At 41.0% G+C, this 14,471-nt stretch overlaps 1 protein-coding gene across 2 annotated transcripts in view; it reads right to left on the bottom strand.

The window, feature by feature from the left end:
* NUDC (nuclear distribution C, dynein complex regulator) overlaps positions 1-14,471 on the bottom strand; it is a 73,526-nt gene that overhangs the window by 29,083 nt on the left and 29,972 nt on the right. For both annotated transcript variants that reach the window (XM_073616170.1, XM_073616171.1), the window contains exons 4-5: positions 14,006-14,074; positions 8,237-8,350 (exon numbers count right to left, since the gene is read on the bottom strand). In XM_073616170.1, the coding sequence (XP_073472271.1) occupies positions 8,237-8,350; positions 14,006-14,074 (183 nt within the window). The remainder of the gene's footprint in view (positions 1-8,236; positions 8,351-14,005; positions 14,075-14,471) is intronic.

Genomic DNA, 14,471 nt, shown 5'->3' with positions numbered 1-14,471 from the left:
AAGCCAGCCGAAGTGGCTGACAGTATATTCCTTCACTGGAAGCCTAATTAATTATTACTTGGCTGTGAGGGCGGAGCATTGCACAGCCATGCAGTTTTCAAATGTTACACCTTAAATATGAGTGTAACATGCTCCTAAAAGTGAACTTATCCTTTAATTAAGCACTTTCCTCTCAGTGTTCCTCTACATAATAAAACATTTATTTGGGGAACAATGGTCAAGCTCGCTCTATAACACTTTGTGGTCAAATCCCTCTCTATTGAAACTCCTGTTTAGGCATGCAAAAATGGTCCTCACATAAAAGAAAATTTATTTTCTCCCTACTTGGCATTATTGGAGACGTACAAATACGCCAAAGTGCTATTACATGTACTTTACTTTTATGCTAGAAAGTCCTTCCACCTAACATGTCAGGAATCCCCTCCAAGCAGCTTCACGTACCTGTGACTACAGGTACTCCTCACTTAACAACCAGGTTCCATCCCAATGACCAGGTCGTTAAATGAATTGGTCGTTAAACGAGGAGCCACGAGTAATCAATATTTTAAGCAATCTTAACTACTGTACTGTGGAAGAAAAAAAAAAAAAAAAAAAGGTCAAAAACAAAACTCCAGCTCAATAGCATGGTTTTAAATTTGCATAAGTACAGAACACAAACAAATTCCGTACTGTACAATACAATGAAGTATAGCAGGTTGTTCGGGTGGGGAGAGCTGGTCGCAAGTCTGAGTGGTCGTTAAACAGGTAAGTTGTTAAAACGAGGAGTATCTGTATAGATGAAAATATTTTTAAGAAGTTTATGGTCCATGAATGTAGCCTGGATGAGATCACAAGAGAAAAAATGTACCCCCCATTGAAGGATGTTTTGAACAGTAGACAAATAGCCAAGAAAAATTGCCAAAGAGATACATGACTAAACTTCAAGATCAAGGGATTTTGTAGCAAAATGTACTGTTCAGGGTCAGAAAGCTCTGTCTCAGTCAAAGGTCATTGATCCTATAACAAGATAATGACCCTCACAGCTAAAAGCGCTGAAAAATGGATAAGAACAAAACAATGGACAATTCTGAAGTGGCCTTCTATGAGCTCTGATCTGAATCCTATCAAACATCTATGGAAAGAGCTGAAACATGCAATCTGAAGAAGACACCCTTCAAATCTCAGACAGCTTTAGCGATTTGCTTGATAAAGGTGGGCCAAATTATTTGTTGACAGGTGCTGAGATATCATTAAGAGAAACTGTTTGTTTACAGCGATTGCCTTTAAGGGTTCTCCAACAAAATATCAGGTTAAAGTGGAGGGCCACCCTAAAATAAAAAATAGCATTAAAATTCTTAAAAAAAAAAAAAAAAAAAAAATTTTTAAACTTACCTGAAACCCCTGTTTCTAGGCAGTCTTCCTAATCTGCCTCTTCCTATTCCGCGGCGCTTCCTCCTCTTCGGCGAGCGGCCCTGTTGCCTTCTGGGAACTGTGTGTGTCCCAGGAAACAACTGGGCCATTCACAAAGCGCTGGGCGACTCGCGCATGCGCAGTAGGAAACGGGCAGTGAAGCCGCAAGGGCGACATTACGGGCACGCTGGACAGGTAAGTGTCCTTAATAAATGTCAGCAGCTTACTTTAAAAAAAAAAAAAAATATATCGCAGCCCGAACCCCTCTTTAAGGGGCCCATTATTTTTGTCCGTAACATTTTCTTTTGTTTTTCCTATTTGAAATATTCTGTTGAATCTAAAATCTAAAGCAAGGTCAGATTTTTATTAAATATAGAACAAACAATGATGGATCTCATTTACTTGTCAGTTTCAAGTTAATACAGAGGAAACTGTAGGTTCTTTTTTTTATGTAGAAGGGTACCTAAAATTTTGTCAAAGTGTGTATTCACAAATGCAGAACATTCAAGAAAGTCAATGTTCCCATCACAGCTATACCAGGACAACTTAAAAAAAAAAAAAAAAAAAAGTAGAATTAAAAAAGTTTAAATCAGTGGTCCTCAAACAGCGGCTCATTGCTTACCTTTGCTTGACCACTTTCACACCGCTGCGACTTGAAAGGCACGCAATTTTGCCGCGATTTTTAGGGAATGCATGTGTAAACTTGAGGTCTATGAACCTCTACTCGCATCAAAGTTAGACCAAAGTAATACAGGGTCTACTCTGAAGTCGCACAGATATAAATGGTTATCATTGGGAATCATGTGGTTACGACTTGTCATGCAACTCTGGAGATCCAAAGTCACAGGAAAAGTTGCACAAGTGTGAAAGGGGCCTAACGGGTTACTATTCCTCCCACTGACACCAACTATAGGATACCATTCTTCCAACTAACAACGCAATTAATGGGGCACCATTTCTCCCACTGCCACCAACTATAGGGTGCAATCCTTCCCACTGAGACAACGCAATTAATGGGGCACTATTTCTCCCACTGCCTTCAACTACAGGGTACAATTCTTCCCACGGAGGCACTATTTCTCCCACTGCCACCAACTACAGTATATGGTACAATTCTTCCCACTGAGACCATTATTGGGGCACTCCTCCTCCCACTAACTATAGGGTACAATGCTTCCCACTGAGACAATTAGTGGGGCACTATTTCTCCCACTGCCATCAACGCAATTCTTCCCATGGAGACACTATTCATCCCACTGCCACCAACTATAAGGTACAATGCTTTCCTTTGAGACAATTATTGGGGTACTCTTCATCCTACTGCCAACAACTATAGGGTACAATTCTTCCCACTGAGACAATGCAACCAATGGGGCACTATTACCCCCACCAACTATAGGGTACAATTGTTCCCAACAAGACAATTATTGGGGCACTATTGATCCCACTGCCACCAACTATAGAGTACGATTCGTCCCACTGAGACCATTATTGGGGCACTCTTCCTCCCACTGTCACCAACTATAGGGTAAAATTATTCTCACTGAGACAATTTTTGGGGCACTATTCATCCCACTGCCACCAACTATAGGGTACAATTTTTCCCCATGGAGACACTATTGCTCCCACTGGCACCAACTACAGTATATGGTGCAATTCTTCCCACTGAGATAATTATTGGGGCTTTATTCATCCCACTGCCACCAACTATAAGGTACGATTCATCTCACTGAGAATTATTGGGGCACTATTATTCCCACTACTATCAACTATAGGGTGCAATTCTTCCCATGGAGACACTATTCCTCCCACTGCCACCAACTATAGGGTACAATTGTTCCCAATGAGACAATTATTGGGGCACTATTCATCCTACTGCCACCAACTATAGGGTACAATTCTTCTCACGGAGACAACGTAATTAATGGGGCCCTATTTCTCCCACTGCCATCAACTATAGGGTACAATTCTTCCCATGGAGACACTATTTCTCCCACTGCCACCAACTATATGGTACAATTCTTCCCATTGAGACAATTATTGGGGCATTATTCATCTCACTGCCACCAACTATAGGGTACGATTCGGCCCACTGAGACCATTACTGGGGCACTATTTCTCCCACTGCTATCAACTATAGTGTGAAATTCTTCCCATGGAGACACTATTCCTCACACTGCCACAAACTATGGGGTACAATTCTTCCCATGGAGACACTATCCCTCCCACCAACTATAGGGTACAATTCTTCCCACTGAGACAATCTTTGGGGCACGATTCATCCTACTGCCACCAACTATAGGGTACAGCTCTTCCCACTGAGACAATTAATGTTGCACATAAATTTGGCCAAAGGTTTTCTGCTAAAATACAAAATAAGTGTATAATTTTTAGTCTGTGTGAAAGTTTTACAGTCTACAAACTATGGTTTGTGTGTATATATTTAAGTTTATGAACCCTGATGTTCTGGCTGTATATTGCATTTCATGAGCCTCTAAAATGCCAGGATAGTACAAAACCCTAAAATTACTCCACTTTGGAAAGTAGACACCCCAAAAAGGCATGGTGAGTTTTTAGAGCATTTAAAATGTTGCCACAATTTTTCAGAAAATAAAAAAAGTAAAATGACGTTTCTCCCACAGCACATGAGCATACTTGAAAACTCATTGCAAAACAATCTGCTACTCCTAATGTGTATGGGAACAGCACTTTTGACACTTTTTTCACAGCCTAGCCAGATAGAGGAGCCCAAAATGTAAGGCCGCGTACACACGGGCAGACCTTTCGATCGGACTGGTCCGATAGATTTTCCAGCGGACTTTCACGAACGGACTTGGCTACACACAATCACACCAAAGTCTGATGGATTCGTACGTGACGACGTACACCGGACTAAAATAAGGAAGTTGATAGCCAGTAGCCAATAGCTGCCCTAGCGTTGGTTTTTGTCCGGACTAGCATAGAGACGAGTGGATTTCTGGGTCCGGCGGAGTTACGACGTAAAGATTTGAAGCATGTTCCAAATCTAAAGTCTGTCAGATTTGCGACTGGAAAAGTCCGCTGAAGGTCCGGTGAAGCCCACACACGATCGGATTGTCCGCCGGATTTGGTCCGTCGGACAAGTCCGGTCGAAAAGTCCGACCGTGTGTACGCTGCATAAGAAGCACTTTCAGGCTTCCAAGAGGCATAAATTACACATTTGATTTCCCGACTACCTATGACATTTTTGGAGGCTCTGGAGGGCCGGAAAACTAAAATAAAAAACAAAATAAAAAAACGACCACACTTTGCAAAGCAGACATCCTAAGGTATTTGAAAGGAAGCATGGCTCTTTTCGCAGGAACTTTTCCTCCTCAGATTCAGAAATTGCTGTTAATGTACTGCAGCTTTCAACAGGTTCATACTTGGAATCTAGAGATATGGATCTTTCTGCTGCTCTCTCACCCTAGGTTCACACCTATGCGATTTTTTACTGCATTTTGCAGTTTGTAGAAACACACTACAGTCCATTTAAACATGGTTGCCTATGGTACACGTTCACATCTATGTGTTTTGCGGCCCACCCCTTCTGACATTGCCATGTTGAGTGCATGCAGCCTAGTATGGTTCAGGGAAGGGGCTCGCTCGTCCCCTCCCTTTCCTGACCTGCATGCTCGGATAAGGGTCCGATATAGATTTTGTGGGGGACCCCACTTCATTTGTTTTAAAATAAATTTGGCGTGGGGGATCCATAGCAGACCCGGTTTTTTCGCCGACAATTTTTTTTATTTTATTTTTTTACATTCAGCTGTCAGCAGGTGACAACACAACAGAGGAAGACAGACACAGAAGAGCCTTTTTTTTTAGCAGGTTTTTTTCCTTACATTTATAGGCTTTTTGGGGAGAATAGGTAGGGTTACGATGTACCCAATAGCGATTCACATGGGGGGGGGGGGGGGGCGGGATCTGGGGGGCCCCTTGTTTAATATATAGATATATATCTTTTAAAACATCAGCAGTGCCCTGTCAAGTCCATTCTTTGTTTAAATACAACAGGCAGGGAGGATGAGATATAAAGTGACAGGGTCACATGTAAGTAAAGATATACCTTTTTAAAAAGCTTGCATACAATTACAATTTTGGTGACCTATTTTTCATAAAAGCTGCCACCTTCTATGCTAGTATTCGACTGGTCGAATATTAATTTTAACCATTCCCTATTTTATCCAAAACTTAAAAAATGCCTTTTAAAATACACCATGGGTTTTTATGCCCTGATGCATAAAAACAGCTGGGAGAAAAAAAAAAAAAAAAAAGAAGAAAAAAAAGGTGTGTTTTGGGTGGGGGAGATGCAGACAAAAGGGGGGGGGGGGGGGCGGTCCATCTAATCCAGTACTCCAAATCTTATACATAGTGCAATAATCTGCATAGTAAAATGAAAAGTATCAGGTGGCTGTCCAAGGGGCCCACACCTTATCATATTTCCACCTCTATTCATATAGGTAATCCTATACATAGGTAGGGCTGCGTCTATCAGTGCCTCCCAGGTGGAGAGAGTTGGGGGGATGGTGAGATCCATTTCATAAGAATCTCATTCTTGGCATAAAATAAAAGATAAAAGATCAACAGATTAGCGTAACGAGAGCGTTGGGCATCCTCATGCACCCCCAACAAGGACAATTCTGGCAATAATGGCAGGGACAATTGTAGACTACTGTTGATCTCAGCAAATACTGCTGTCCAATAGGACGCAATGACTGGACAGTCCCAGATCATATGGAGAAATGAACCAACACGAGAGTTACACCTTGGGCAGACCGGGTCTCTGGCCAGAAAAATCCGATGGAGTTTCTGCAGGGGGTATAATAAATTCTATGTAGGAATTTCACTTGTATAAGTTTATTCCAGGAAAAGATAACTAGCTTGGGACCGGCTGCAGAAGATTTTGAGTGGACCAGTTTTAGTAAATCTCCCCCAGTGTGCTATACATTTTCATTGAACACAAATGGTACTATAAAAAAAAAAAAAAAAAAAAAAAAAAAAAAAAAAAAAAAATATAATAATAAATTTTGCCTACTGGAGTCTGCAAAGCATTTCACTTGTGATCAGTGCACACTGTCCCTCCAATTTAGAAAGCTGGAGGAGTAACTGAACCACGAGTGTGCTCATCAGCACACTTGTTAAGGAAATTGTAAAATCTGTATATAGTTGTATTCTATTTTGTATGCTTTGCTTATGTATCACATACTGCAGTCATTGTGCATACGGCACTAATAATGTTTTCATTACATGTTTGCATTCTTTTGAGTCCTAATTAGAATTAGCCTGCCTATGTTATGCCCCTAGTTACCATAAAACTACAACTGTAATATTAGAGTGATACTTACATAATCATGTGTAAAAAAACAAAAAAAAAAATTCAATTGCTTTGAATAAACAGAACAGTTAAAGGCAGTCCCCAAGTTACGAACGACTCCTACTCACGAATGGGCTCAAATGCCGCCCACTTGTGCTCCACGCTGGTCCTGGATACCTCTGGACACATCCCGTACTACATGTACAGCATGGCCAGAAGAGCCCCAGATAACATAACAAGCGCCCGGAATATCCCACATCCATGCACAGGCATACGTTACACTTACGAACGCAGTGTTCCGACCGGAAGTTACACTTACAAATGCAGTGTTGCGACTTACGAACAACTTTGACTTAAGAACAATCAGTCCCGATTGTGTTCATAACTTGGGGACTTCCTGTATATGGAAAGATGCTTAGTGTATCTTTTGTGTCTGTTCCCTACTACAGCAGCAATTAGTTTGTAACCAATACTCAATATGAGGATAGGAGTTGCCCATCTATAAAATTTTCAGCACACACTCATGGTCCATTCGGAACTACAAGCACACCTGCTTGCAATGGGAGACAGGACTTGTCGTGCTTATTTTAAATGTGAGAGCAGCTACGGCAGAAAGAAATACCCCCCCATCCGCTGTCACAGGGAAAGGGGTGAAGATGTGGGGGAGAGAGGAATTGACCAGTTTAGCAAAAGAAAACGGGACAGGACAGGACTTAGGAGCTGAGTGAATTTCGGGCAGATCAAAAGGTATTCTTTTGTACTTGCAAGGTCTATAACTCCCTAAATACTGACATGTTTCTTCATTTCCCAAAAAAAAATTGTACTAAAAAAAAACCTAAATCAACTTGGGTGTCTATTTTTCAAAAAAGGGTAATTTTGGGGGTGGTTGTACAGCCATGGCATTTTTAACAGAAAGTGACGGAAATTTGTTTTTCAACATGCATATGTCCTTTATATAGTTAAAAAAAAAAAAATTACAAAAAAAAATTATTAACCACTTCAGGACCAGCATGTCACACCCCCTTCCTGTCCAGTTTCAGTGTGATGATAGTTCGGAATGGCCTAAACTGCTGGTATGGCAGTGCTTAAAATAATTAAATAAGGGGACAAGTGCATGTGTTGCAGAAATGTGCCGTGTGCATTTTTCTCTTAATTTTGCCCTGACAAACAATTTGAACAACAAATAATGTGGTTTGAAAAGACTTGGTAGCCATAGATTCAATATGATTCCATCAACTAAACATTACCTATATGGAGAGGCTCAGCCACTTCCCTTACCCCTATATCTACTCTTTCAATCTGGAGACACCCTCCAGTACTCCTCCAGATTACTTCAATATTCTATATGACTGTTATTAAAGAAACTAACCATAAGACAGACTGCCTTAATATTAAAGGTAGGTACAATACTTATTTGACACTGTCTTAGGGTTTAATAAGGTTGACATTTTAAACTGGTTAAAACCTAGTGTCCCAGCTAGTAACATTTTAATTCTGAAGCTCACTACTTACATCCACTTCTGACAGGGTTTGTGTCCAGCGGTAATTTGGAAGATCTGCTCCATTGCCTGAATTTGGCTTAAGCTTTCCTTTGTCCTTCTCATCTTCTTCCTCATCATCACTACCCTGTTAAAAAAAAAAACAAAACAAAAAAAACACAGCTTTAACTAGCATGAATTAAACATAACTAAACCTATCAATTTAACGGTTTCAAAAAACATTTACATTTAAGGCATGCCATGAATGCCAATTGTGGTATTTGCTTGAGTTCTCAAGCAAACTGTCAAATGGCCATAACTGATCACATGTGCAGCATCATGGCAACTGCACATGAAACACAGGCCTAGATGGCAGCTTCCTTGTTTAAAAAAAAGATAGAGGAGGGTTTAGTTCCACTTTAGCGTGCAAGTATACCTTTACAAAAAATCTGTAAGGTGAACTTACACTGGACCCCCTTCCTCACCCCCCCCCCCCCCCCCCCCGTCCCACTGACTGACCTGGAGTCCCGCGGTCACCCATTGTAAGACATCGGGTCGCCGTTTTACCGGTCCTGGGATCCGGGGGTGAGCTATGTATGTCACCTCCAGTGGTGCCTCAGTGCTACAAATATATTGGGTGATCTGCAGCACCACATCCCAGAACCATTAGAAAACCAAATTTAATGTGGGACTTTTAAAGTGTAAGCTCTCAACAAAAGTTCATACACCATAGTTCAGAAAATCTGAATATTTTATTAGTACATATAGTCAAAAGGTTAAAAACATGATAAACTCATTAGGATGTCCAGACGTCAAAACAAGGGCACTGGAAGCCAAAGTCCTCCCCAAAGAGCCGCCAATGGAGTGGATATTACAGACACCCACAAACACACTAGACTATAGACTAGGGTATTCTAAAACATGTGCTTATTCAGGAGTAATTCAGGGCAATCCAAGTGTTCACAAATGCACACGGGTGTTCACTTAAACTAGGGCATATGAAGCATGCTTCAGTGCGCTCAGCCAGCGAAAAGAGTGCTCTGTGCTGGCGAATGGACCACACAATTTCCATTTTCATACTACCCCTGAAGAAGCGTTATGCAAAACATGTGGAGAGGCGCCATATCCACAACTGACCAACCAACAAGGAACTGCTCTGCACTACAAAGCTTTGTTGTTCAGACTTGGAACAACATGTATATGTCAGTATAAATGTATGGCAATTGTGGTTTAGGCCTCAATAGGATGGTAAATGAATGCCGATAGTAAAAGTGTTACTAGACTCACAACAGTAAAATCAGTCTGTATATGCAATAAAACATGCTTGTTATTCTCACTGTGGAACCTAAGGGGTTAATCCTGCACATTGTGTAAAAAGGCTGTTTGATCCTGTCTTCTCAGATCTTCCCCTTCTATCACAGTCCTCAATTCAGGTCCTGATAGTACAGAGCCTTGGTGGCACTCTGCACATGCTCCGTTTGGTGTGTACTGCTAGAGAATTTTTTTTTTTTTTTTTTTGGGAGGGTGCATGTGATCAGCACAAGACCAATCAGCATTGGCCAGACAGAGGGTAAGGGGCCCTTGTAGCCTCAAAGGTCAGTAGAATAAAAACTCCTCTGACAAGCTTTAACCAGACGCTGACAGAAGTCACAAGACTTTTATACTGTGTACTGCTGACGGGAAAAAAGTGTTTAACAGTTTATATTTACTAAAAATAATTGCATTTCCATGTTCTGTGTACTGTGGGAGACCAGATATAGTGAATGCAGGGTCCTGGGTTTAGTATCACTTAATAATTTCATCAGGTTTTTAAAACTTTGGCTATATGTACTAATAAAACAAACTGATTTTACAAACTATGGTCTGTGAACTTCTGTTGAGCGATAAAAAGTCCCACATTATATATTTGATCATTTTGGTTTTCGTGTAGCTAGGAATAGTCAAATAGGTGAATTAAACAAGCCCAAATTTAAGATTTAGCAGCAGGTTACAAGTAAATTCTGTGACTGCAACCTCTGGATAAATATGTAGGTTCTACTGACCTCTTCTGAAATTCTAGTTGCCTGGCTTACTGACTCTCTGGCTTTAACATTATTGTAACGTGCCCAAAACAAGTACAAAGATAAGGACTTCTGACCTTACTTTGATTTTACTGATCTGCATACTTGTTCTGGGTCAATGTTTCAAAGTAGCAAGAAACAACTAGACAACTAACATTTTCAGGAGTCTGTGAGCAGTGGCAGCCCCATTTTGCTTCTTATTACAGCCTGCTTTAAGGGTAAGAAGGCCTTTGTATTTCCATATGACAGGTCAGGATAAGGCTGGAAGTTTTCCTTTTCAGTGAAAAAAGAAACACAAAAAAAAACCTCATCTCCAAGCTGGAACAATATTGCAACTTAAAGTATTGCTTTTATGACCTTGAAGAGTGTAAAATGTCAGCAGCAGTTAAATACAGGCACCCAAAGACATAAAATGTCATCAGCAGCTAAATGCAGGCCCCCAGAAACGTAAAAAAGCCATCAGCAGTTAAACTGATGCTCCCAGAGGTGTACAGTGAGGGTAAAAAGTATTTCATCCCCTGCTGATTTTGAATGTTTGCCCACGGACAAAGAAATGGTCAGTCTATAATTTTAATGGTAGGTTTATTTGAACAGTGAAAGACAGAACAAAAATATCCAGAAAACGCATTTCAAAAAAGTTATAAATGGATTTGCATTTTAACCACTTAAGGACCAGGCCTATTTTTGACAACTGTTGTTTACAAGTTAAAATAATTACTTAGAACCCCCAAACATTATATATATATATATATATATATATATATATATATATATATATATATATATATATATATATATATATATATGTTTGGGGGTTGTCCCACTCCTCTTTGCAGATCCTCTCCAAGTCATTAAAGCCGAGGTCCGCCCACCGCTGAAAAAATTAAAAACCAGCAGCTATACATACTGCAGCTGCTGGCTTTTAATAATCGGACACTCACCTGTCCTGGAGTCCAGCGATGTTGACACCGCAGCTGTTGTTTCCATCAGCTGTCGGGTGATGCCGTCGCCATTGCGGGTAAGGGAACCCGGCAATGTAGCCCTACTGCTTCATGCCGGGAACCCTACTGTGCATACGCAATGCTCCGCTCCTCTCTTTTAATGGCCTGAAGACAGGGGGAAAGAGGAGGGAGCCGAGCCGTGACGTCAATATTCGCGGCTGTGGCTCCCGATACCTGTCAAAAGACAGGTATCCTGTCCCCCACCCCCCAAATGTGCCAATTGGGGGGGGGTGAGCAGAAGGTCCACTTTTGGGTTTCGAGGCTGCCAATTGGTAACTCGAACCTTCAGCTCCCTCCACATATTTTATATTTTCTATGGGATTACGGTTTGGAGACTGGCTAGGCCACTCTGGGACCTTAAATGTCCTTTTTCTTGAGCCACTCCTTTGATGCCTTGGCTGTGTGTTTTGGGTCATTGTCATGCTGGAATACCCATCCACGACCCATTTTCAATGCACTGGCTAAGGGGAAGGAGGTTCTCACCCAAGATTTGACAGTACATGGCCCCGTCCATCATCCCTTTGATGCAGTGAATTTGTCCTGTTCCCTTAGCAGAAAAACAACCTAAAGCATAAATGTTACCACCTTCATGTTTGACAGTGGGGATGGTGTTTTTGGGGCCATAGGCAGCATTCCTCCTCCTCTAAACACGTAAAATTGAGGCCAAAGAACTTTCACCCAGTTCTCTGAATCCTTCAGATGTTCATTAGCAAACTTCAGATGGGCCTGTACATGTGCCTTCTTGAGTAGGGGGACTTTGCGGGGCTGCAGGATTTCAGTCCTTCACGGTGTAGTGTGTTACCAATTCTTTTCTTGGTGACTTTGGTCCCAGCTGCCTTGAGATCATTGACAAGATTCTTCCGTGTAGTTCTGGGCTGATTCCTCACCGTTCTCATGATCATTGAAACTCAACAAGGTGAGATCTTGCATGGAGCCCCAGACCAAGGGAGATTGACAGTTATTTTGTGTTTTTTTCCCATTCCACTAACTGTTGTCACCCTCTCACAAAGCTGCTTGGCGATAGCCCATTCCAGCCTTGTGTAGGTCTACAATCTGGTTCCTGACATCCTTGGACAGCTATTTTGTCTTGGCCATGGTGCAGAGATTGGAATCTGATTGCTTCTGTGGACAGGTGTCTTTTATATAGGTAACAAGCTGCGATTAGGAGCACTCCCTCCCTCTAATCGCAGCTCGTTACCTGTATAGAAGACACCTGGGTGCCAGAAATCTTACTGATTTATAGGGGATAAAATACTTATTTCACTCATTAAAATGCAAATCAGTTTATAAATTTTTGAAATGCATTTTTCGGGATATTTTTGCTGTTATTCTGTCCCTCGCTGTTTAAATATAAACCGACCATTAAAATTATGGACTGATCATTTCTTTGTCAGTGGGCAAACGTACAAAATCAGCAAGAGATCAAATACTTTTTCCCTCACTGTAAAATGCCAGCAGGAATTATGTGTAGACAACCACAGTTTTGTGCACATACCAATTTTCAATCTAAAGTGACCTAGTATTCTTGAAAGTTGGGGATACAAATAAAAACTTCAGCAAGAAAGCCGGCTCATTAGCCAACCCCCTTTACCCTCCCGTACCTTACTGCCAGTGAGGCAGCCCATCACACTGATCAGAGATAAGGTATGAGGGGTGGGCCACATATCTTGATGAAGTTGGTTGCATAACCGGGTATCCCTTTTTTCAGGGCTCCTGGGTAACTCTAAGGCAGGCCATACATGGTGCAAATTTGTTTCCTGCAACTACAGAGTGTTGATGTGGGAATCTCTCCTGCCGAGACATTGTCTTCTCTTGGTGGGGAGCTGTCCCCACTGGGAGAAAGACAGATTATTGCTAGCGGCTATACCACCTGCTAGCGATATTCGCAAGTAAAATTTGGCAGGCTGGATCAATCAACTTGGTACATTCAGTCTGCCCATACACGGTTCAAATCTCGGCTGGTTCCTGCTGAACTAACCAAGATTCAAACCGTCTATGACCGTCATTAAAGACAACTAAACAGATCTGCTCAGGTATGTCTAGACACCAAAATGTAACTCCCACTAGCATTTTATATTCTTCAGAGATACGCCGAAACATACCGGCCCAAAATGGTGTTATCAGCAGTTTGCCGATAAAGGAAAAAGGTGCCGATAATGCAGCGATTTTACTGTGCTTACGGTGTGTTTTTAATAGGTGTGACTAAAAAACGCATTAAAAACATAACAGGTGCGTTACTGATGAGTTTTCAATGCATTTCAATGGGGTGGTGTGTTTTTTTAACAGTCCAAAAATGCAGCAAGCAGGATTTTTAACACCATAATTGAAGCGCAACGGACTAGTGTGAAGACATACATAGAACTTAAATACATTTTTCTTGAGCTAAAAAAAAAAAAAGAAGGTACCAATAATGGCCGACAATAAATTCATATTCATTTAAATTCATGATATTTAAAAAGTCGAATACACATTGTCACATTCTTGTTCTGAGCCCATTTAGTCAGAAACTGTTGGAGGCCAAAGACAAACAAGCAACTAGTTTTTGTAAAAAGGCAACAGCAGCCACCATTTTTGTAGTGCAGGTCTCCTTCAGTTTTCAAACTGGATCACTATACACATAATATTTTGGGTACCCTACATATGTAAAACAGGTGATAACCAAAAAGATAGTCGAGAAATAGATAATACAAAGATACAGCTGAGAGAGCTAAAGAGAAGTGAAAATACTCAAAATAATACTACCTTTTGAACAACGGAATTTGTATCTGTGTCAACAGCGGCCTTATCCTGCTCTTGCTCTTTGGCTTTATTCTATTAAAACAAAAAAAAAGTCATACATGAATTCAACAAAAACACAACAAAAGGTAACATTTCATGTTTAATACAATTAAGTTTTCGCATTTAAATGGTATTGGTAAAGTGTGTATTCTCTCTGCCATTTATAGATAATCTGATGGTCTGCAAATCTATTTTGTCCATCTGTACAATACGGAAATTCTTAAACCTATCCCCCCTACACTTTTTTGCTAATCGCTCACAGGTCGGCTATTTCTTGCGGGTTTAGTAATTTTTCACCTGTTTTAGGATGGAATAAGTGTGACAATTTGTGTTTGGTTGTTTTATCTCTAAGTTGTTGGGCCAAAAATTTTCCGGCTTTATTGCTGTGGTGGTAAAAGTTAGATTGCATTAACTTAACTGAAAATGGTGC

The sequence above is a fragment of the Aquarana catesbeiana genome, linkage group LG02, assembly GCF_042186555.1.
Source record: "Aquarana catesbeiana isolate 2022-GZ linkage group LG02, ASM4218655v1, whole genome shotgun sequence".
Classification (NCBI taxonomy): domain Eukaryota; kingdom Metazoa; phylum Chordata; class Amphibia; order Anura; family Ranidae; genus Aquarana; species Aquarana catesbeiana.
Note: the sequence above shows the minus strand (reverse complement) of the source record. Positions and strands in the feature narration are given on the sequence as shown.